This window comes from Salmo salar, chromosome 22, assembly GCF_965601325.2.
Source record: "Salmo salar chromosome 22, fSalSal1, whole genome shotgun sequence".
Lineage (NCBI taxonomy): Eukaryota > Metazoa > Chordata > Actinopteri > Salmoniformes > Salmonidae > Salmo > Salmo salar.
The window spans coordinates 31,175,001-31,189,521 of record NC_138312.1 but is presented as its reverse complement, the minus strand read 5'-3'; the positions used below and the strand labels follow the sequence as shown (position 1 = coordinate 31,189,521).

Genomic DNA, 14,521 nt, shown 5'->3' with positions numbered 1-14,521 from the left:
CTGAATGTCCCCTGATTCTACACTGAACAAAAATATAAACGCAACATGTAAAGTGTTGGTCCCATGTTTCATGAGTTGAAATAATAAATCCCAGAAATGTTCCATATGCACAAAAAGCTTATTTCTCTCAGATTGTGTGCACAAATTTGTTTACATCCCTGTTAGTGAGCATTTCTCCTTTGCCAAGATAATCCATCCACCTGACAGGTGTGGCATATCAAGAAGCTGATTAAACAGCATGATCATTACACAGGTGCAACTTGTGCCGGGGACAGTAAAAAGCCACTCTTAAATATGCAGTTTTGTCACACAACATAATGCCACAGATGCAATTGGCATGCTGACTGTAGGAATGTCCACCAGAGTTGTCAGATAATTGAATGTTAATTTCTCTACCATATGCCGCATCCAACGTCATTTTAGAGAATTTGGAAGTACGCCCAACTGGCCTCACAACCGCAGACCACGTGTAACCACGCCAGCCCAGGACCTCCACATCCGGCTTCTTCACCTGCGGGATCTTCTGAGACCAGCCACACAGACAGCTGATGAAATTGAGGAGTATTTCTGTCTGTAATAAAGCCCTTTTGTGGGGGAAAAACTCATTCTGATTGGCTGGGCCTGGCTCCCCAGTGGGTGGGCATATGCCCTCCCAGGCCTACCCATGGCTCTTCCCCTGCCCAGTCATGGGACATCTATAAACTAGGGCCTAATTCATTTATTTGAATTGACTGATTTCCTCATATGAACTGTAACTCAGTAAAATCTTTGAAGTTGTTGCATGTTGTGTTTATATTTTTGTTCAGTGTATATGCCATCTAGTGACCAATATAGGAATAGCACAGGGTAGCGAGAAGAAATCACACAAAATGATACACACAAAGGATATCCAACGTTAGTCACTTTACTTGTTTGAGAAACCCCAACAGTTTGAAATAAATAACTCATCCATTTCAAAGTCCACTACAGTGATTATGGCTGATAGCAGTGTTTCACATCAGGGTAACCACTCCCATTATAAGGTGGAGCTGAGGCTTGGTACAAATAGGAATTTTACATAATATGCAACTTAACGTTGAGGACAAGCCTCTTTTTTGTCATTGATCTGATATAGTTGATATATCCATGGTTTGCTAACACAGAGAACGAACTCCAGGCACTGGGCTTAGTGAGTTTGGCACAGGCTGACCAAGACACATGATCAAATAAAAACATTTAGAAGAAGAGTGCACTTCACTACTTTGCTCTTTAAGTTCCATTCTTCTTTTATGAGTGCAAATAAAGCAAAATCATTTTTGCCTATCAAAATCTCTACATATGTATTTACATGAACTAATTGCTGTATGTAAGGCCATTTCAGAAAATACAGTACATGGCGAAAATACGTAGCTAAGAAACACATTAAATGCAAAACAATACAAGACAACAGTCATACTTTGAGCAGAACAAGGGCTTCAAAATGTCAGGCACGTGAAGCTGGCTAAGTCCAGCGCAGAAATGTGTTCTGATAAAACGATGGAAATAGGGAGTCCATTCAGTAAATAGAGGGAGATCTTTTAAAGTACCGCTGTGTTGGTGCAGAAAGGCTGTATTGCACTGTGAACATGGAAGCACATACTGGGTCTACCAGGAGGGGGAGTGACCTTACGACCTCAGACCTTGGTGGATGGTAGAATAATACATGGAGATCCACTCTCATTCTTCTGACATCACATTAAGACTGCAGTCACGTTGGCATGTGGTCAATGTGTATTAATAACAGAGTCATCATTTTCATAACCTCTGCATGTAGGTTACACACTAGTAGGACATGCAGTTTAATAACATTTACTGCTAATGTTCTGTTTCCTCTTCTTTACCCCCAAATGTAACCCCTTGTCAGGGTTCTTAGTGTCAAAAACATGTCAGATAGCTTGATATCAATGAACATATTCTTCTTTGCTTTGATAACATCCAGCATTTTTTTTGCATGTCATTTTCCTTCCATTTTTATAAGTAATCCAGAGTAGTTAATTCCACGAAAAATTGGAGGGGGGGTGGGTCATAGGTAGTCTTGGTGGAATTTTCCAGAATGGAACATATCTCTGCCAGCTCCTCACTTGGCTCTGGGCGTCACACCTTCTGTAGCAGCGGGACGGGGACATTGGAGGGTGACAAAGTAGGCGAGCGTGTCCCCTCCTTTAAGAACACCATGTTTCCTTCTCTCCTCTCTCGGTCCATACACAGTAAGACACAGCCGTCACAGCTGACTAAAGGCAAAATTAACATATTCCTCCTTCTTCCTCTTCCCTTTTTGTTTTACATTCAGGCATTCTGAGGAAGGCTATGTGTAACAGGAGAGTGGCAGTGAGGTCCCCAGGGTAAGTCTGGAAGGTGAGTGATGCACATCCAAAGATACAGTCTCAACAACCCACCCAAGATGGCCACTGCTATAAAACTGTGGCTTCCTCCATGGCGTTGACCCATCTGGGTAGAAAGAAAAGTGCTGACTGTAATTATAATACATTGTAATAACAATCTGATTGTTGTGTTGATGCTGTTGCCAATGTGAGTCATGCCTATGACATGTCTTAATGATGCCTGTAAGTGGGGCCAGGAGTTTTACCTCACCACGTAAAAAGCTAAAGACTATAACTATGGCCCAGAGTCAGTTTTGGTCAGATGATGTGGTGATATATTTTTGGTGCAGTGCAGGGCTCACCTCTTAGCAGTGTGGTTGTCCTCGGCCTTAAAGGTGTAGTACAGGGTCTTCTTGTGGTACAGCTCAAAGACGTTGGTAGTCTCCTCTCCACCTGGCCTATCAGGCAGCTTCACTGTGAAGCCCAACAGAGGCAAACTCTCAGACGCCACCTTCTCCTGGAGACAGAGAGAGACAGAGAGAGGAGGAAGAGAGAGACCGAGAGAGAGAGAGATAGAGACAGGGAGAGAGAGGAGGAAAAGAGACAGACAGAGAGAGAGAATACACAGTGATCATTAACCTGCATCGTTTTAAGGATGCAGTTTGTGGAGGTTTTGCTGACTAAAAAAGTAGAGAGGGTGAATTAGCTTTACTAGAGAAACTCTATGCTCTTTCTCCATCTGAGTCGGGTATGTGTACATTACAGAGTTACAGGGATTGGTGGTTTGGGTAGAGGTGTGTGTGAGGGTTCAGGTTTAAGGGGAGTGTGTTTTCCCCCTCACCTCGCAGGCCTGGTAGGTGTAAAGCACCTTGTCTTTGAGGAGGAACCACAGTCTCTTCCAGTTCCTCTTGCTCCTCTTACTGCGCTGCAGAGTCCCGCTCATAGAGCCCTCCTCTGACACACTCACCTGGAGAGAACACAGGAACACACAGAGAGATTACTTACATACATAACATACTGCTACTACCTCAGTACAACCAAGGTGCTTGAATTGAAGATCAAGCTGGAAAAAACCCCGTCTAAGAGCCACTTCTGGAGGAAAATGTATGTTTACATTAAAATATAAGTTTAGTGCGTGGACAATAGCTTTTACCATTCATTTGGTAGAATATTAGTGGTTTGTGTGTGTGTGTGTGTGTGTGTGTGTGTGTGTGTGTGTGTGTGTGTGTGTGTGTGTGTGTGGGGGGGGGGGGGGGGAGATTACCTGGGTCAGAGAGGCGGTGCCCTTGCGTCTCCACAGGCTGGGAGGGTGAAAGTTCTGGAAGACGGCAGAGAGCGGGCGGATGGAGCGGCGATTAGAACGAGGACTGTCAGTACCACTCGTCCCAGACACATTTCCTCCTATGGAGACAGAGAAGCACTGACCTTAACACCTGGACTCACACACATTCAATATGCTCCAGTAGTCAAGAGCGGCATATACAGTACAGTACAATACAGTATAATACAGTACAGTTTAGTACAATACAGTATAGTACAGTACAGTTTAGTACAATACAGTATAATACAGTACAGTTTAGTACAATACAGTACAGTACAGTTTAGTACAATACCGTACAGTATAGTACAGTTTAGTACAATACAGTATAGTACAGTACAGTTTAGTACAATACAGTATAGTACAGTTTAGTAAAATACAGTATAGTACAGTACAGTTTAGTACAATACAGTATAGTACAGTACAGTTTAGTACAATACAGTATAGTACAGTTTAGTAGAATACAGTATAGTACAGTACAGTTTAGTACAATACAGTATAGTACAGTACAGTTTAGTACAATACAGTATAGTACAGTTTAGTACAATACAGTATAGTACAGTACAGTTTAGTACAATACAGTATAGTACAGTTTAGTACAATACAGTATAGTACAGTACAGTTTAGTACAATACAGTATAGTACAGTACAGTTTAGTACAATACAGTATAGTACAGTACAGTTTAGTACAATACAGTATAGTACAGTTTAGTACAATACAGTATAGTACAGTACAGTTTAGTACAATACAGTATAGTACAGTACAGTTTAGTACAATACAGTATAGTACAATACAGTTTAGTACAATACAGTATAGTACAGTACAGTTTAGTACAATACAGTATAGTACAATACAGTATGGTACAGTACAGTATAGTACAGTACAGTTTAGTACAACACGGTACAGGAAAGGAGGAGGAGTTATGCACCTCTCTTCTGGAGTTCGCTGTAACAGTGGTCACACACGTTGGCCATGCGGTCCTGCAGGTACTTCAGAGGGGATCTGTTCCTGGAGCAGCTCCGACACACAATCTGAGTAGAGCAGGACCACATCACAACACCCAACACACACAGGTCAGGCCTGACTGTGGAAAACACACTCCAGCCACATCATACTGCGCTAAACTGTCCTAGGTGACGTAGCCATGCATTGTCTGTGAGAGACTCACCCTCCCGCAGGCGTGGCAGTGGTGTCTGCGCAGTGTGAGGCTGAAGTCTGAGGTGCAGTTCATACACATCATCACATGGGACACAGGCACCAGAGTAGGAGCCTTCTCCCCCAGGGACAGCCACAGACGCTCTCTGGCCTGGAAGAGAGACAGGACAATATAGTTAGAGCTACGTCTACCATACTAGACTTCACAGTCTTACTCAGTGACTCATACTCAACTTAAAAGAGAAAATACTCCCTCTGCAATGTTAATATAACCTCAGTAAATGTATGAGTATTGGTTTGCTATTGTCATTGAGTGGGGAGCATTGTAATGCTATTGCTAACAACGCTAGCATCACGTTTGTGTATGCTCTGTGTATGCTCTGTGTATGCTCTGTCTCCCAGTCAAAGTCCTCCTCACCTCTCCAGAGCAGCTGCTGAATGGCGCAGGTCCTCTGGCGTGGTCAGATACTGTCCGACTCAGAGTGTGGAACCAGTCCTCTCTCTCACTACAGGAGCTGCACAGGGACACACAGAGCACATGTCATTAAGCCCTCTCACCATACTTCTCATATACCAGTGATGGGTTTGACTACACTACTTTCAGGGCTATAAATGGCCCAGAGTGGTCTAGACAGATGGTCAGGAAAGCAACACTGACACTACTTATAAAAGATCCAAAAAGCCTGGCACGAGAAGCTTTACTATACTTAATTCACTGTTTAAACAGTGCATTTGGTGACCGTGGGAACTGTGAACTACAATCATTATACCGACCATGCCACCCAAGGTGTGAGTGTGTGTTAGTGTGACCCACCTGGCTGCCAAGGTGATGGAGATGTCTGCTCCCTCGATACTCAGAGCGTTCTGTACATTCTCTATGACGGGTTTACCGATCTGGAATGTCAACAACACATTACACAGACCCATCAGGAATCAGTGAGCGAGAGGACAGATCGGTTTGAGAAGGGTATAGAGAGAAAGAGAGGATGAGGAAAGAGAGAGAGGAAAGGAAGGAGAGATATAAAAGTGAGAGGGTGTAACATAGAGACAAAGACAAAATTATAGAGAGGACAAGGGAGAGAGGACAAGGGAGAGGGAGAAGTGAGGGGGGTGAGTGATATTGACAAAGAGAAGAGAGAAATTTGGTAAATGGTGATGGGAAAAAAACGGGAGAGAGAGAGAGAAACGGGAGAGAGAAAAACGGGAGAGAGAGAGAGAAACGGGAGAGAGAAAAACGGGAGAGAGAGAGAGAAACGGGAGAGAGAGAGAGAAACGGGAGAGAGAAAAACGGGAGAGAGAGAGAGAAACGGGAGAGAGAAAAACGGGAGAGAGAGAAAAACGGGAGAGAGAGAGAGAAACGGGAGAAAGAGAAAAACGCGAGAGGGAGAGATGGAGGACTCTGACCTTCATCCCAGTCAGTGGGAGGCTATTCTTCAGTCTGTATTTCCCGTCCTGCTGAGGGTAGGTGTATAGCAGCACATCATTCATCTGTTAACACACAAACACACTCAGAATTCACTAACAAACCTCAGAATCACACATACTTTCATTCTGTATCCTCAGAGCCAATGAACAAGATAATACTGTATACAAATATTTCACTGATTCAGCTGTTGGACAGGACAAGTGCATGGAGAAATGACTTATTATTGTCAGTACTCTCCAATCCAAATAGCATGCTACTTAGTATTATATATCTTGATGCCTAGTCACTTTACCTCTGCCTTCATGTACATACTGTATCTACCTCTATAACCACATGTCCCTGCAAATTGATGTGGTTTTGGTACTCCTTGTATATAGCTTCATTCTTGTGTTTAATTTTGTCTTGTTTAATTCTGCATCATTGGTTAAGGGCTTGTAAGTAAGCCTTTCACTGTAAGGTCTACACCTGTTGTATTCAGCGCATGTGACAAATAAAAATGTATTTGATTAAAAATACATTGTACATTATTTCGGCATGTTAAATAACCACATGGTGGTGCCCTAAACTAAGAGGAAACCATCTGTTCCTCAACGAAGAGTTGGGCTGTTTTACTTATCATCATTTCATTACATTTTACAGTTAAATGCACTGGCGGTTTTAGCATATAAATCTTGGTGGGGCAAAAAATAAATACAAGTGGAATGCATGCCAGCAAAGCCACTACACAACACTAAACAATACATTCATTGCACTATAACAAACGGTGCCCACCACCTGTTAGGGTCTGCATAAAGCTGTCCCAACACCTCACCACTGCTACACCTGGCTATCAGCGGAGCCTATCTGGCTATCAGCCGAGCCTATCTGGCTATCAGCACAGCCTATCTGGCTATCAGCGGAGCCTATCTGGCTGTCAGCGGAGCCTATCTGGCTATCAGCGGAGCCTATCTGGCTGTCAGCGGAGCCTATCTGACTATCAGCACAGCCTATCTGGCTATCAGCGGAGCCTATCTGGCTATCAGCACAGCCTATCTGACTATCAGCGGAGCCTATCTGGCTATCAGCGGAGCCTATCTGACTATCAGCGGAGCCTATCTGACTATCAGCGGAGCCTATCTGGCTATCAGCGGAGCCTATCTGGCTATCAGCACAGCCTATCTGACTATCAGCGGAGCCTATCTGGCTATCAGCACAGCCTATCTGGCTATCAGCGGAGCCTTGTCTGGCAGCGAAACAGTTCATTCAGCCTCATTTACTGTCTTTTAAAAAAACATAGCTGATATGGCTGACTTGCTTAAACAAGTGTGGATTCTACTGACAATTGAGATGTACAAACTATGGCATAAGGGGGTGACAAGCGGATAAGAGGCAATCTGTAATTTTGATTTAGACATTAATGAGCGAGCTAGGACGGACGTAATCAATATAACTATTTGTTCAGCACTTCTGAAATGTACAGCAACAGAATTCAGAACATGGTCTGATCTTACAGTGTTCTCCCTGTACACCAAGTCAGAACCGTAGGATAAATAAAGGGGGCATATAAGCAGACAATGAAAGCTCTTACAATATTAGATGTCACCGAACAGGTAGGCACAGGCACCACCGTCGCGTAGGCAGAGGGGAAAATAGACCAAATTATTAGGGTGAGGCACATGGGCTACTAACAGCTTACTACACAACATACACTTAGTATTACTTTCTTAGCTACAGTATACATATCTCCCTGGCATATTACATCATTTATGAAGCAGCATACAATACATTTTTTGACTCACATTGGTGGGCTCGGTTCACTTGAACAGGATGAGTTCACAGTTGTTTTGAGCGCTGCACAAACCATGCTTTATTGACAGCATGACCAATGTCGAATGTTTATCATTTTAAACTTGGATTTTGGACCACACAGCCACTGTCACTGGTTCCTTCCAAACCACTCATTAAATTTGCGATTTACAACTTGTTGTGTAATGTTTATGTTCAATGGCCGATGAGCACCGATACATTTTATCTATAATTTCTCTTCGTTATTTAACTTCATATGACAAGGATTAAGAAGGATTTGCCAGTAGATTGTGAACTTAATTCATGATGATGTCTGCTAGCTAAGATTGTGAAAGTATGACATTGACATTAAGTCCAATCAAAGCTACTGTGCCAATGTCCTTGAGCCTTCTTGGATGGGCACTTCTATGGCAGTAGCCGAAGGGCTAGAATTTTCAATGTCTCCTCTTACACTTGGCAATGACATAAAGTCCCCATGAGTGACAGAACACTGAGCCAATCACGTCGCAACGCTCTGTATTTTCTGCTGGCTGCCCCACCACCACAGAAAGCACTGAGCTAGGCTGAAACACCTGCATTTTGGAGCTGCTTTACTCAAGAAAACAAAAAAGAGACCGTGTTTGTATGCAGCTTTGTTTGCAAACTGATACGTGACATGTATTAATGCCAAAATAACATGCAAAACAGGCAAGCCCAAAAAATGTCTGCCCCACCTGCCCTGAATGGCGGGTTGCCACTGGTTAAATGTGTCTCAATGTCAAAAATCAAGATTTCTTCCTGTTTTTCTGACCGCATGACTTGACCAGTTAAAACTCTGGGCATGAGTCATCCTTCCACTGGGGCCCTAAGCACACCATAACTCCATCTCCTTAAGAGAGTGAGAGATGTTGCAGATTTTATCTCAGAAAAAACCTAAATGGATTCTAGTTGTGTGTGATCATGAGTGGACTGACTGCAGTGTTTTATTCTTAAATGTTAACGTGGTTCCTATAGGTTATCCTATAATACTACAAATTAGGTTTTATCCGCTTGGATAATATTTCCAAAATATGATTGAGTGAATCGTCTTAGTGCAAATCCCTGTAGTTGGACAACAGTGACCTAGAAAACCTTAAAGTTGACTCATTCTGGGTAGATGTAAACAAAGGTCATTGGTCATTCAAGAATAGGCATTTGGGATTATCTTTTCATTTTCACATAACAGATTTTTCTTTCGTTAACTCTTTCGTTAACTCTATTGTCGATCATAATTTACCATCACTGAGAGGGCTGTACATTTGAAAAAATAAGGAAGTCCCCTTTAATTCTGTAATTTTCCATCATATTAACCCATTCCTTGATTTAAGCTCTTTCTCTTCTTCTGCCGACATCCTTCTCTCTCACTTTGAGATGGCAGAATCAGAGTGTTCTGTTGGCATAGTTACAGAGGGGGCTTTCACTGCCAGGCTGCTAAAGAATGGCCTGTCTGAAGTCGTTACTCTGTTTGGACTTATGGCTATATAAATAACACCCTCCTCCTCCTCAGACATGTCGCCCCTACTACCATATCCTGAGTGTGGTTGTGTGGGTGCTAAAGACAAGTATGTTCTTTTTTAAAGATGACAGATTCTAGGTGGGGGAGGTGGGTTTAATCTAAGAAATTAGGAATGAAACAATTTTAGATGAACATGGCATGGTAAAACAATAGAAGGACATCCATGTTAATATCTACTGATATACATACAAAATAGATATCTAAATACAATTATGATTGGACAAACTAGCATCAGGTTTAAACAGAGAGAGAAGCAGGTCTACTGTGTGTGACTGTATTCAACAGAGAGAGAAGCAGGTCTACTGTGTGTGACTGTATTCAACAGAGATAGAAGCAGGTCTAGTGTGTGTGACTGTATTCAACAGAGAGAGAAGCAGGTCTAGTGTGTGTGACTGTATTCAACAGAGAGAGAAGCAGGTCTAGTGTGTGTGACTGTATTCAACAGAGAGAGAAGCAGGTCTAGTGTGTGTGACTGTATTCAACAGAGAGAGAAGCATGTCTAGTGTGTGTGACTGTATTCAACAGAGAGAGAAGCAGGTCTAGTGTGTGTGACTGTATTCAACAGAGAGAGAAGCATGTCTAGTGTGTGTGACTGTATTCAACAGAGAGAGAAGCAGGTCTAGTGTGTGTGACTGTATTCAACAGAGAGAGAAGCAGGTCTAGTGTGTGTGACTGTATTCAACAGAGAGAGAAGCATGTATAGTGTGTGTGACTGTATTCAACAGAGAGAGAAGCAGGTCTAGTGTGTGTGACTGTATTCAACAGAGAGAGAAGCAGGTCTAGTGTGTGTGACTGTATTCAACAGAGAGAGAAGCAGGTCTAGTGTGTGTGACTATATTCAACAGAGAGAGAAGCAGGTCTAGTGTGTGTGACTGTATTCAACAGAGAGAGAAGCAGGTCTAGTGTGTGTGACTGTATTCAACAGAGAGAGAAGCAGGTCTAGTGTGTGTGACTATATTCAACAGAGAGAGAAGCAGGTCTAGTGTGTGTGGGTGTATTAAACAGAGAGAAGCAGGTATAGTGTGTGTGGGTGTATTAAAAAGAGAGAGAAGCAGGTCTAGTGTGTGTGTGTGTGTATTAAACAGAGAGAGAAGCAGGTGTTGTGTGTGGGTGTATTAAACAGAGAGAGAAGCAGGTCTAGTGTGTGGGTGGGTGTATTAAACAGAGAGAGAAGCAGGTCTAGTGTGTGGGTGTATTAAACAGAGAGAGAAGCAGGTCTAGTGTGTGGGTGTATTAAACAGAGAGAGAAGCAGGCCTAGTGTGTGGGTGTATTAAACAGAGAGAAGCAGGTCTATTGTGTGTGTGGGTGTATTAAACAGAGAGAGAAGCAGGCCTAGTGTGTGGGTGTATTACACAGAGAGAAGCAGGTCTAGTGTGTGTGTGTGGGTGTATTAAACAGAGAGAGAAGCAGGTCTAGTTTGTGGGTGTATTAAACAGAGAGAGAAGCAGGTCTAGTGTGTGGGTGTATTAAACAGAGAGAGAAGCAGGTCTAGTGTGTGTGTGTGTGTGTATTACACAGAGAGAGAAGCAGGTATTGTGTGTGTGGGTGTATTAAACAGAGAGAGAAGCAGGTCTAGTGTGTGGGTGGCTGTATTAAACAGAGAGAGAAGCAGGTCTAGTGTGTGGGTGTATTAAACAGAGAGAGAAGCCGGTCTAGTCTGTGGGTATATTAAACAGAGAGAGAAGCAGGTCTAGTGTGTGGGTGTATTAAACAGAGAGAAGCAGGTCTAGTGTGTGTGTTGGTGTATTAAACAGAGAGAGAAGCAGGTCTAGTGTGTGGGTGGGTGTATTAAACAGAGAGAGAAGCAGGTCTAGTGTGTGGGTGTATTAAACAGAGAGAGAAGCAGGTCTAGTGTGTGGGTGTATTAAACAGAGAGAGAAGCAGGTCTAGTGTGTGGGTGTATTAAACAGAGAGAAGCAGGTCTAGTGTGTGTGTGGGTGTATTAAACAGAGAGAAAAGCAGGCCTAGTGTGTGGGTGTATTACACAGAGAGAAGCAGGTCTAGTGTGTGTGGGGGTGTATTAAACAGAGAGAGAAGCAGGTCTAGTGTGTGTGTATGAAACAGAGAGAGAAGCAGGTCTAGTGTGTGGGTGTATTAAACAGAGAGAGAAGCAGGTCTAGTGTGTGTGACTGTATTCAACAGAGAGAGAAGCAGGTCTAGTATGTGTGACTGTATTCAACAGAGAGAGAAGCATGTCTAGTGTGTGTGACTGTATTCAACAGAGAGAGAAGCAGTGTGTGACTGTATTCAACAGAGAGAGAAGCAGGTCTAGTGTGTGTGACTGTATTCAACAGAGAGAGAAGCAGGTCTAGTGTGTGTGACTGTATTCAACAGAGAGAGAAGCAGGTCTAGTGTGTGTGACTGTATTCAACAGAGAGAGAAGCAGGTCTAGTGTGTGTGACTGTATTCAACAGAGAGAGAAGCATGTCTAGTGTGTGTGACTGTATTCAACAGAGAGAGAAGCAGGTCTAGTGTGTGTGACTGTATTCAACAGAGAGAGAAGCAGGTCTAGTGTGTGTGACTGTATTCAACAGAGAGAGAAGCAGGTCTGGTGTGTGTGACTGTATTCAACAGAGAGAGAAGCATGTCTAGTGTGTGTGACTGTATTCAACAGAGAGAGAAGCAGGTCTAGTGTGTGTGACTGTATTCAACGGAGAGAGAAGCAGGTCTAGTGTGTGTGACTGTATTCAACAGAGAGAGAACCAGGTCTAGTGTGTGTGACTATATTCAACAGAGAGAGAAGCAGGTCTAGTGTGTGTGACTGTATTCAACAGAGAGAGAAGCAGGTCTAGTGTGTGTGACTGTATTCAACAGAGAGAGAAGCAGGTCTAGTGTGTGTGACTATATTCAACAGAGAGAGAAGCAGGTCTAGTGTGTGTGGGTATATTAAACAGAGAGAGAAGCAGGTCTAGTGTGTGTGGGTGTATTAAACAGAGAGAGAAGCAGGCCTAGTGTGTGGGTGTATTACACAGAGAGAAGCAGGTCTAGTGTGTGTGTGGGTGTATTAAACAGAGAGAGAAGCAGGTCTAGTGTGTGTGTGGGTGTATTAAACAGAGAGAGAAGCAGGTCTAGTGTGTGTGTATGAAACAGAGAGAGAAGCAGGTCGAGTGTGTGGGTGTATTAAACAGAGAGAAGCAGGTCTAGTGTGTGGGTGTATTAAACAGCGAGAAGCAGGTCTAGTGTGTGGGTGTATGAAACAGAGAGAAGCAGGTCTAGTGAGTGGGTGTATTAAACAGAGAGAAGCAGGTCTAGTGTGTATGTGGGTGTATTAAACAGAGAGAAGCAGGTCTAGTGTGTGGGTGTATTAACCTTTTGGGGCTAGGGGGCAGTATTTGCACGGCCGGATAAAAAACGTACACGATTTAAACTGGTTACTACTCTTGCCCAGAAACGAGAATATGCATATAATTAGTAGATTTGGATAGAAAACACTCTAAAGTTTCTAAAACTGTTTGAATGGTGTCTGTGAGTATAACAGAACTCATATGGCAGGCCAAAACCTGAGAAGATTCCATACAGGAAGTGCCCTGTCTGACAATTTGTTGTCCTTCTGTTGCATCTCTATCGAAAATACAGCATCTGTGCTGTAACGTGACATTTTCTAAGGCTTCCATTGGCTCTCTAAAGCCGCCAGAAAGTGGAATGGGGTTTCTGCTGTCTCTGGGCAAAGAACAGCAGCAGAGTTTGTGAGTGGTCAGCCTGGGGACAGTGAGACTGAGATGCGCGTTCACGAGGCTACTCAATTTTTTTCTTTCAGCCTTTGAATGAATACAACGTTGCCCGGTTGGAATATTGTCGCTATTTTACGAGAAAAATAGCATAAAAATTGATTTGAAATAGCGTTTGACATGCTTCTAAGTACGGTAATGGAATATTTTGTCATTTTTTGTCACGAAATGCGCTCGCGCGTCACCCTTCGGATAGTGACCTGAACGCACGAACAAAACGGAGCTATTTGATTTTACCTATGGATTATTTGGAACCAAAACAACATTTGTTGTTGAAGTAAAAGTCCTGGGAGTGCATTCTGACGAAGAACAGCAAAGGTAATCAAATTTTTCTAATAGTAATTCTGAGTTTAGTGAGCCCCAAACTTGGTGGGTGTCAAAATAACTAGCTGTGATGGCCGAGCTATGTACTCAGAATATTGCAAAATGTGCTTTCGCGGAAAAGCTATTTTAAAATCTGACACCGCGATTGCATAAAGGAGTAAGTTATAGCATTTTTGAGGTATTTGTATTTCGCGCCACGTGATTCCACTGGGTGTTGACTAGGGTGGGACGCTAGCCCATAGAAGTAAAACAGAGAGAAGCAGGTCTAGTGTGTGGGTGTATTACACAGAGAGAAGCAGGTATAGTGTGTGGGTGTATTACACAGAGAGAAGCAGGTCTAGTGTGTGGGTGTATTACACAGAGAGAAGCAGGTCTAGTGTGTGGGTGTATTAAACAGAGAGAAGCAGGTCTAGTGTGTGTGTGGGTGTATTAAACAGAGAGAGAAGCAGGTCTAGTGTGTGTGTGGGTGTATTAAACAGAGAGAAGCAGGTCTAGTGTGTGGGTGTATTACACAGAGAGAAGCAGGTCTAGTGTGTGGGTGTATTAAACAGAGAGAAACAGGTCTAGTGTGTGGGTGTATTACACAGAGAGAAGCAGGTCTAGTGTGTGGGTGTATTAAACAGAGAGAAGCAGGTCTAGTGTGTGTGGGTGTATTACACAGAGAGAAGCAGGTCTAGTGTGTGGGTGTATTAAACAGAGAGAAGCAGGTCTGGTGTGTGGGTGTATTACACAGAGAGAAGCAGGTCTAGTGTGTGGGTGTATTAAACAGAGAGAAGCAGGTCTAGTGTGTGGGTGTATTAAACAGAGAGAAGCAGGTCTAGTGTGTGGGTGTATTACACAGAGAGAAGCAGGTCTAGTGTGTGTGTGGGTGTATTACACATAGAGAAGCAGGTCTAGTGTGTGGGTGTAT

The 14,521-nt window shown here is 43.2% G+C and overlaps 1 protein-coding gene across 2 annotated transcripts in view; it reads right to left on the bottom strand.

Annotated features, from left to right (window-relative positions):
- Positions 1-888: 888 nt before the first annotated feature.
- LOC106583215 (FYVE, RhoGEF and PH domain-containing protein 5) overlaps positions 889-14,521 on the bottom strand; it is a 53,624-nt gene continuing 39,991 nt past the window's right edge. The window contains exons 13-21 of one of the 2 annotated variants that reach the window (XM_014167132.3): positions 6,218-6,301; positions 5,628-5,707; positions 5,232-5,328; positions 4,827-4,964; positions 4,587-4,689; positions 3,604-3,740; positions 3,181-3,306; positions 2,702-2,856; positions 889-2,466 (exon numbers count right to left, since the gene is read on the bottom strand). In XM_014167132.3, the coding sequence (XP_014022607.3) occupies positions 2,430-2,466; positions 2,702-2,856; positions 3,181-3,306; positions 3,604-3,740; positions 4,587-4,689; positions 4,827-4,964; positions 5,232-5,328; positions 5,628-5,707; positions 6,218-6,301 (957 nt within the window). In that variant the 3' untranslated portion in view covers positions 889-2,429. The remainder of the gene's footprint in view (positions 2,467-2,701; positions 2,857-3,180; positions 3,307-3,603; positions 3,741-4,586; positions 4,690-4,826; positions 4,965-5,231; positions 5,329-5,627; positions 5,708-6,217; positions 6,302-14,521) is intronic. The other variant, XM_045705476.2, reaches the window with a different exon arrangement.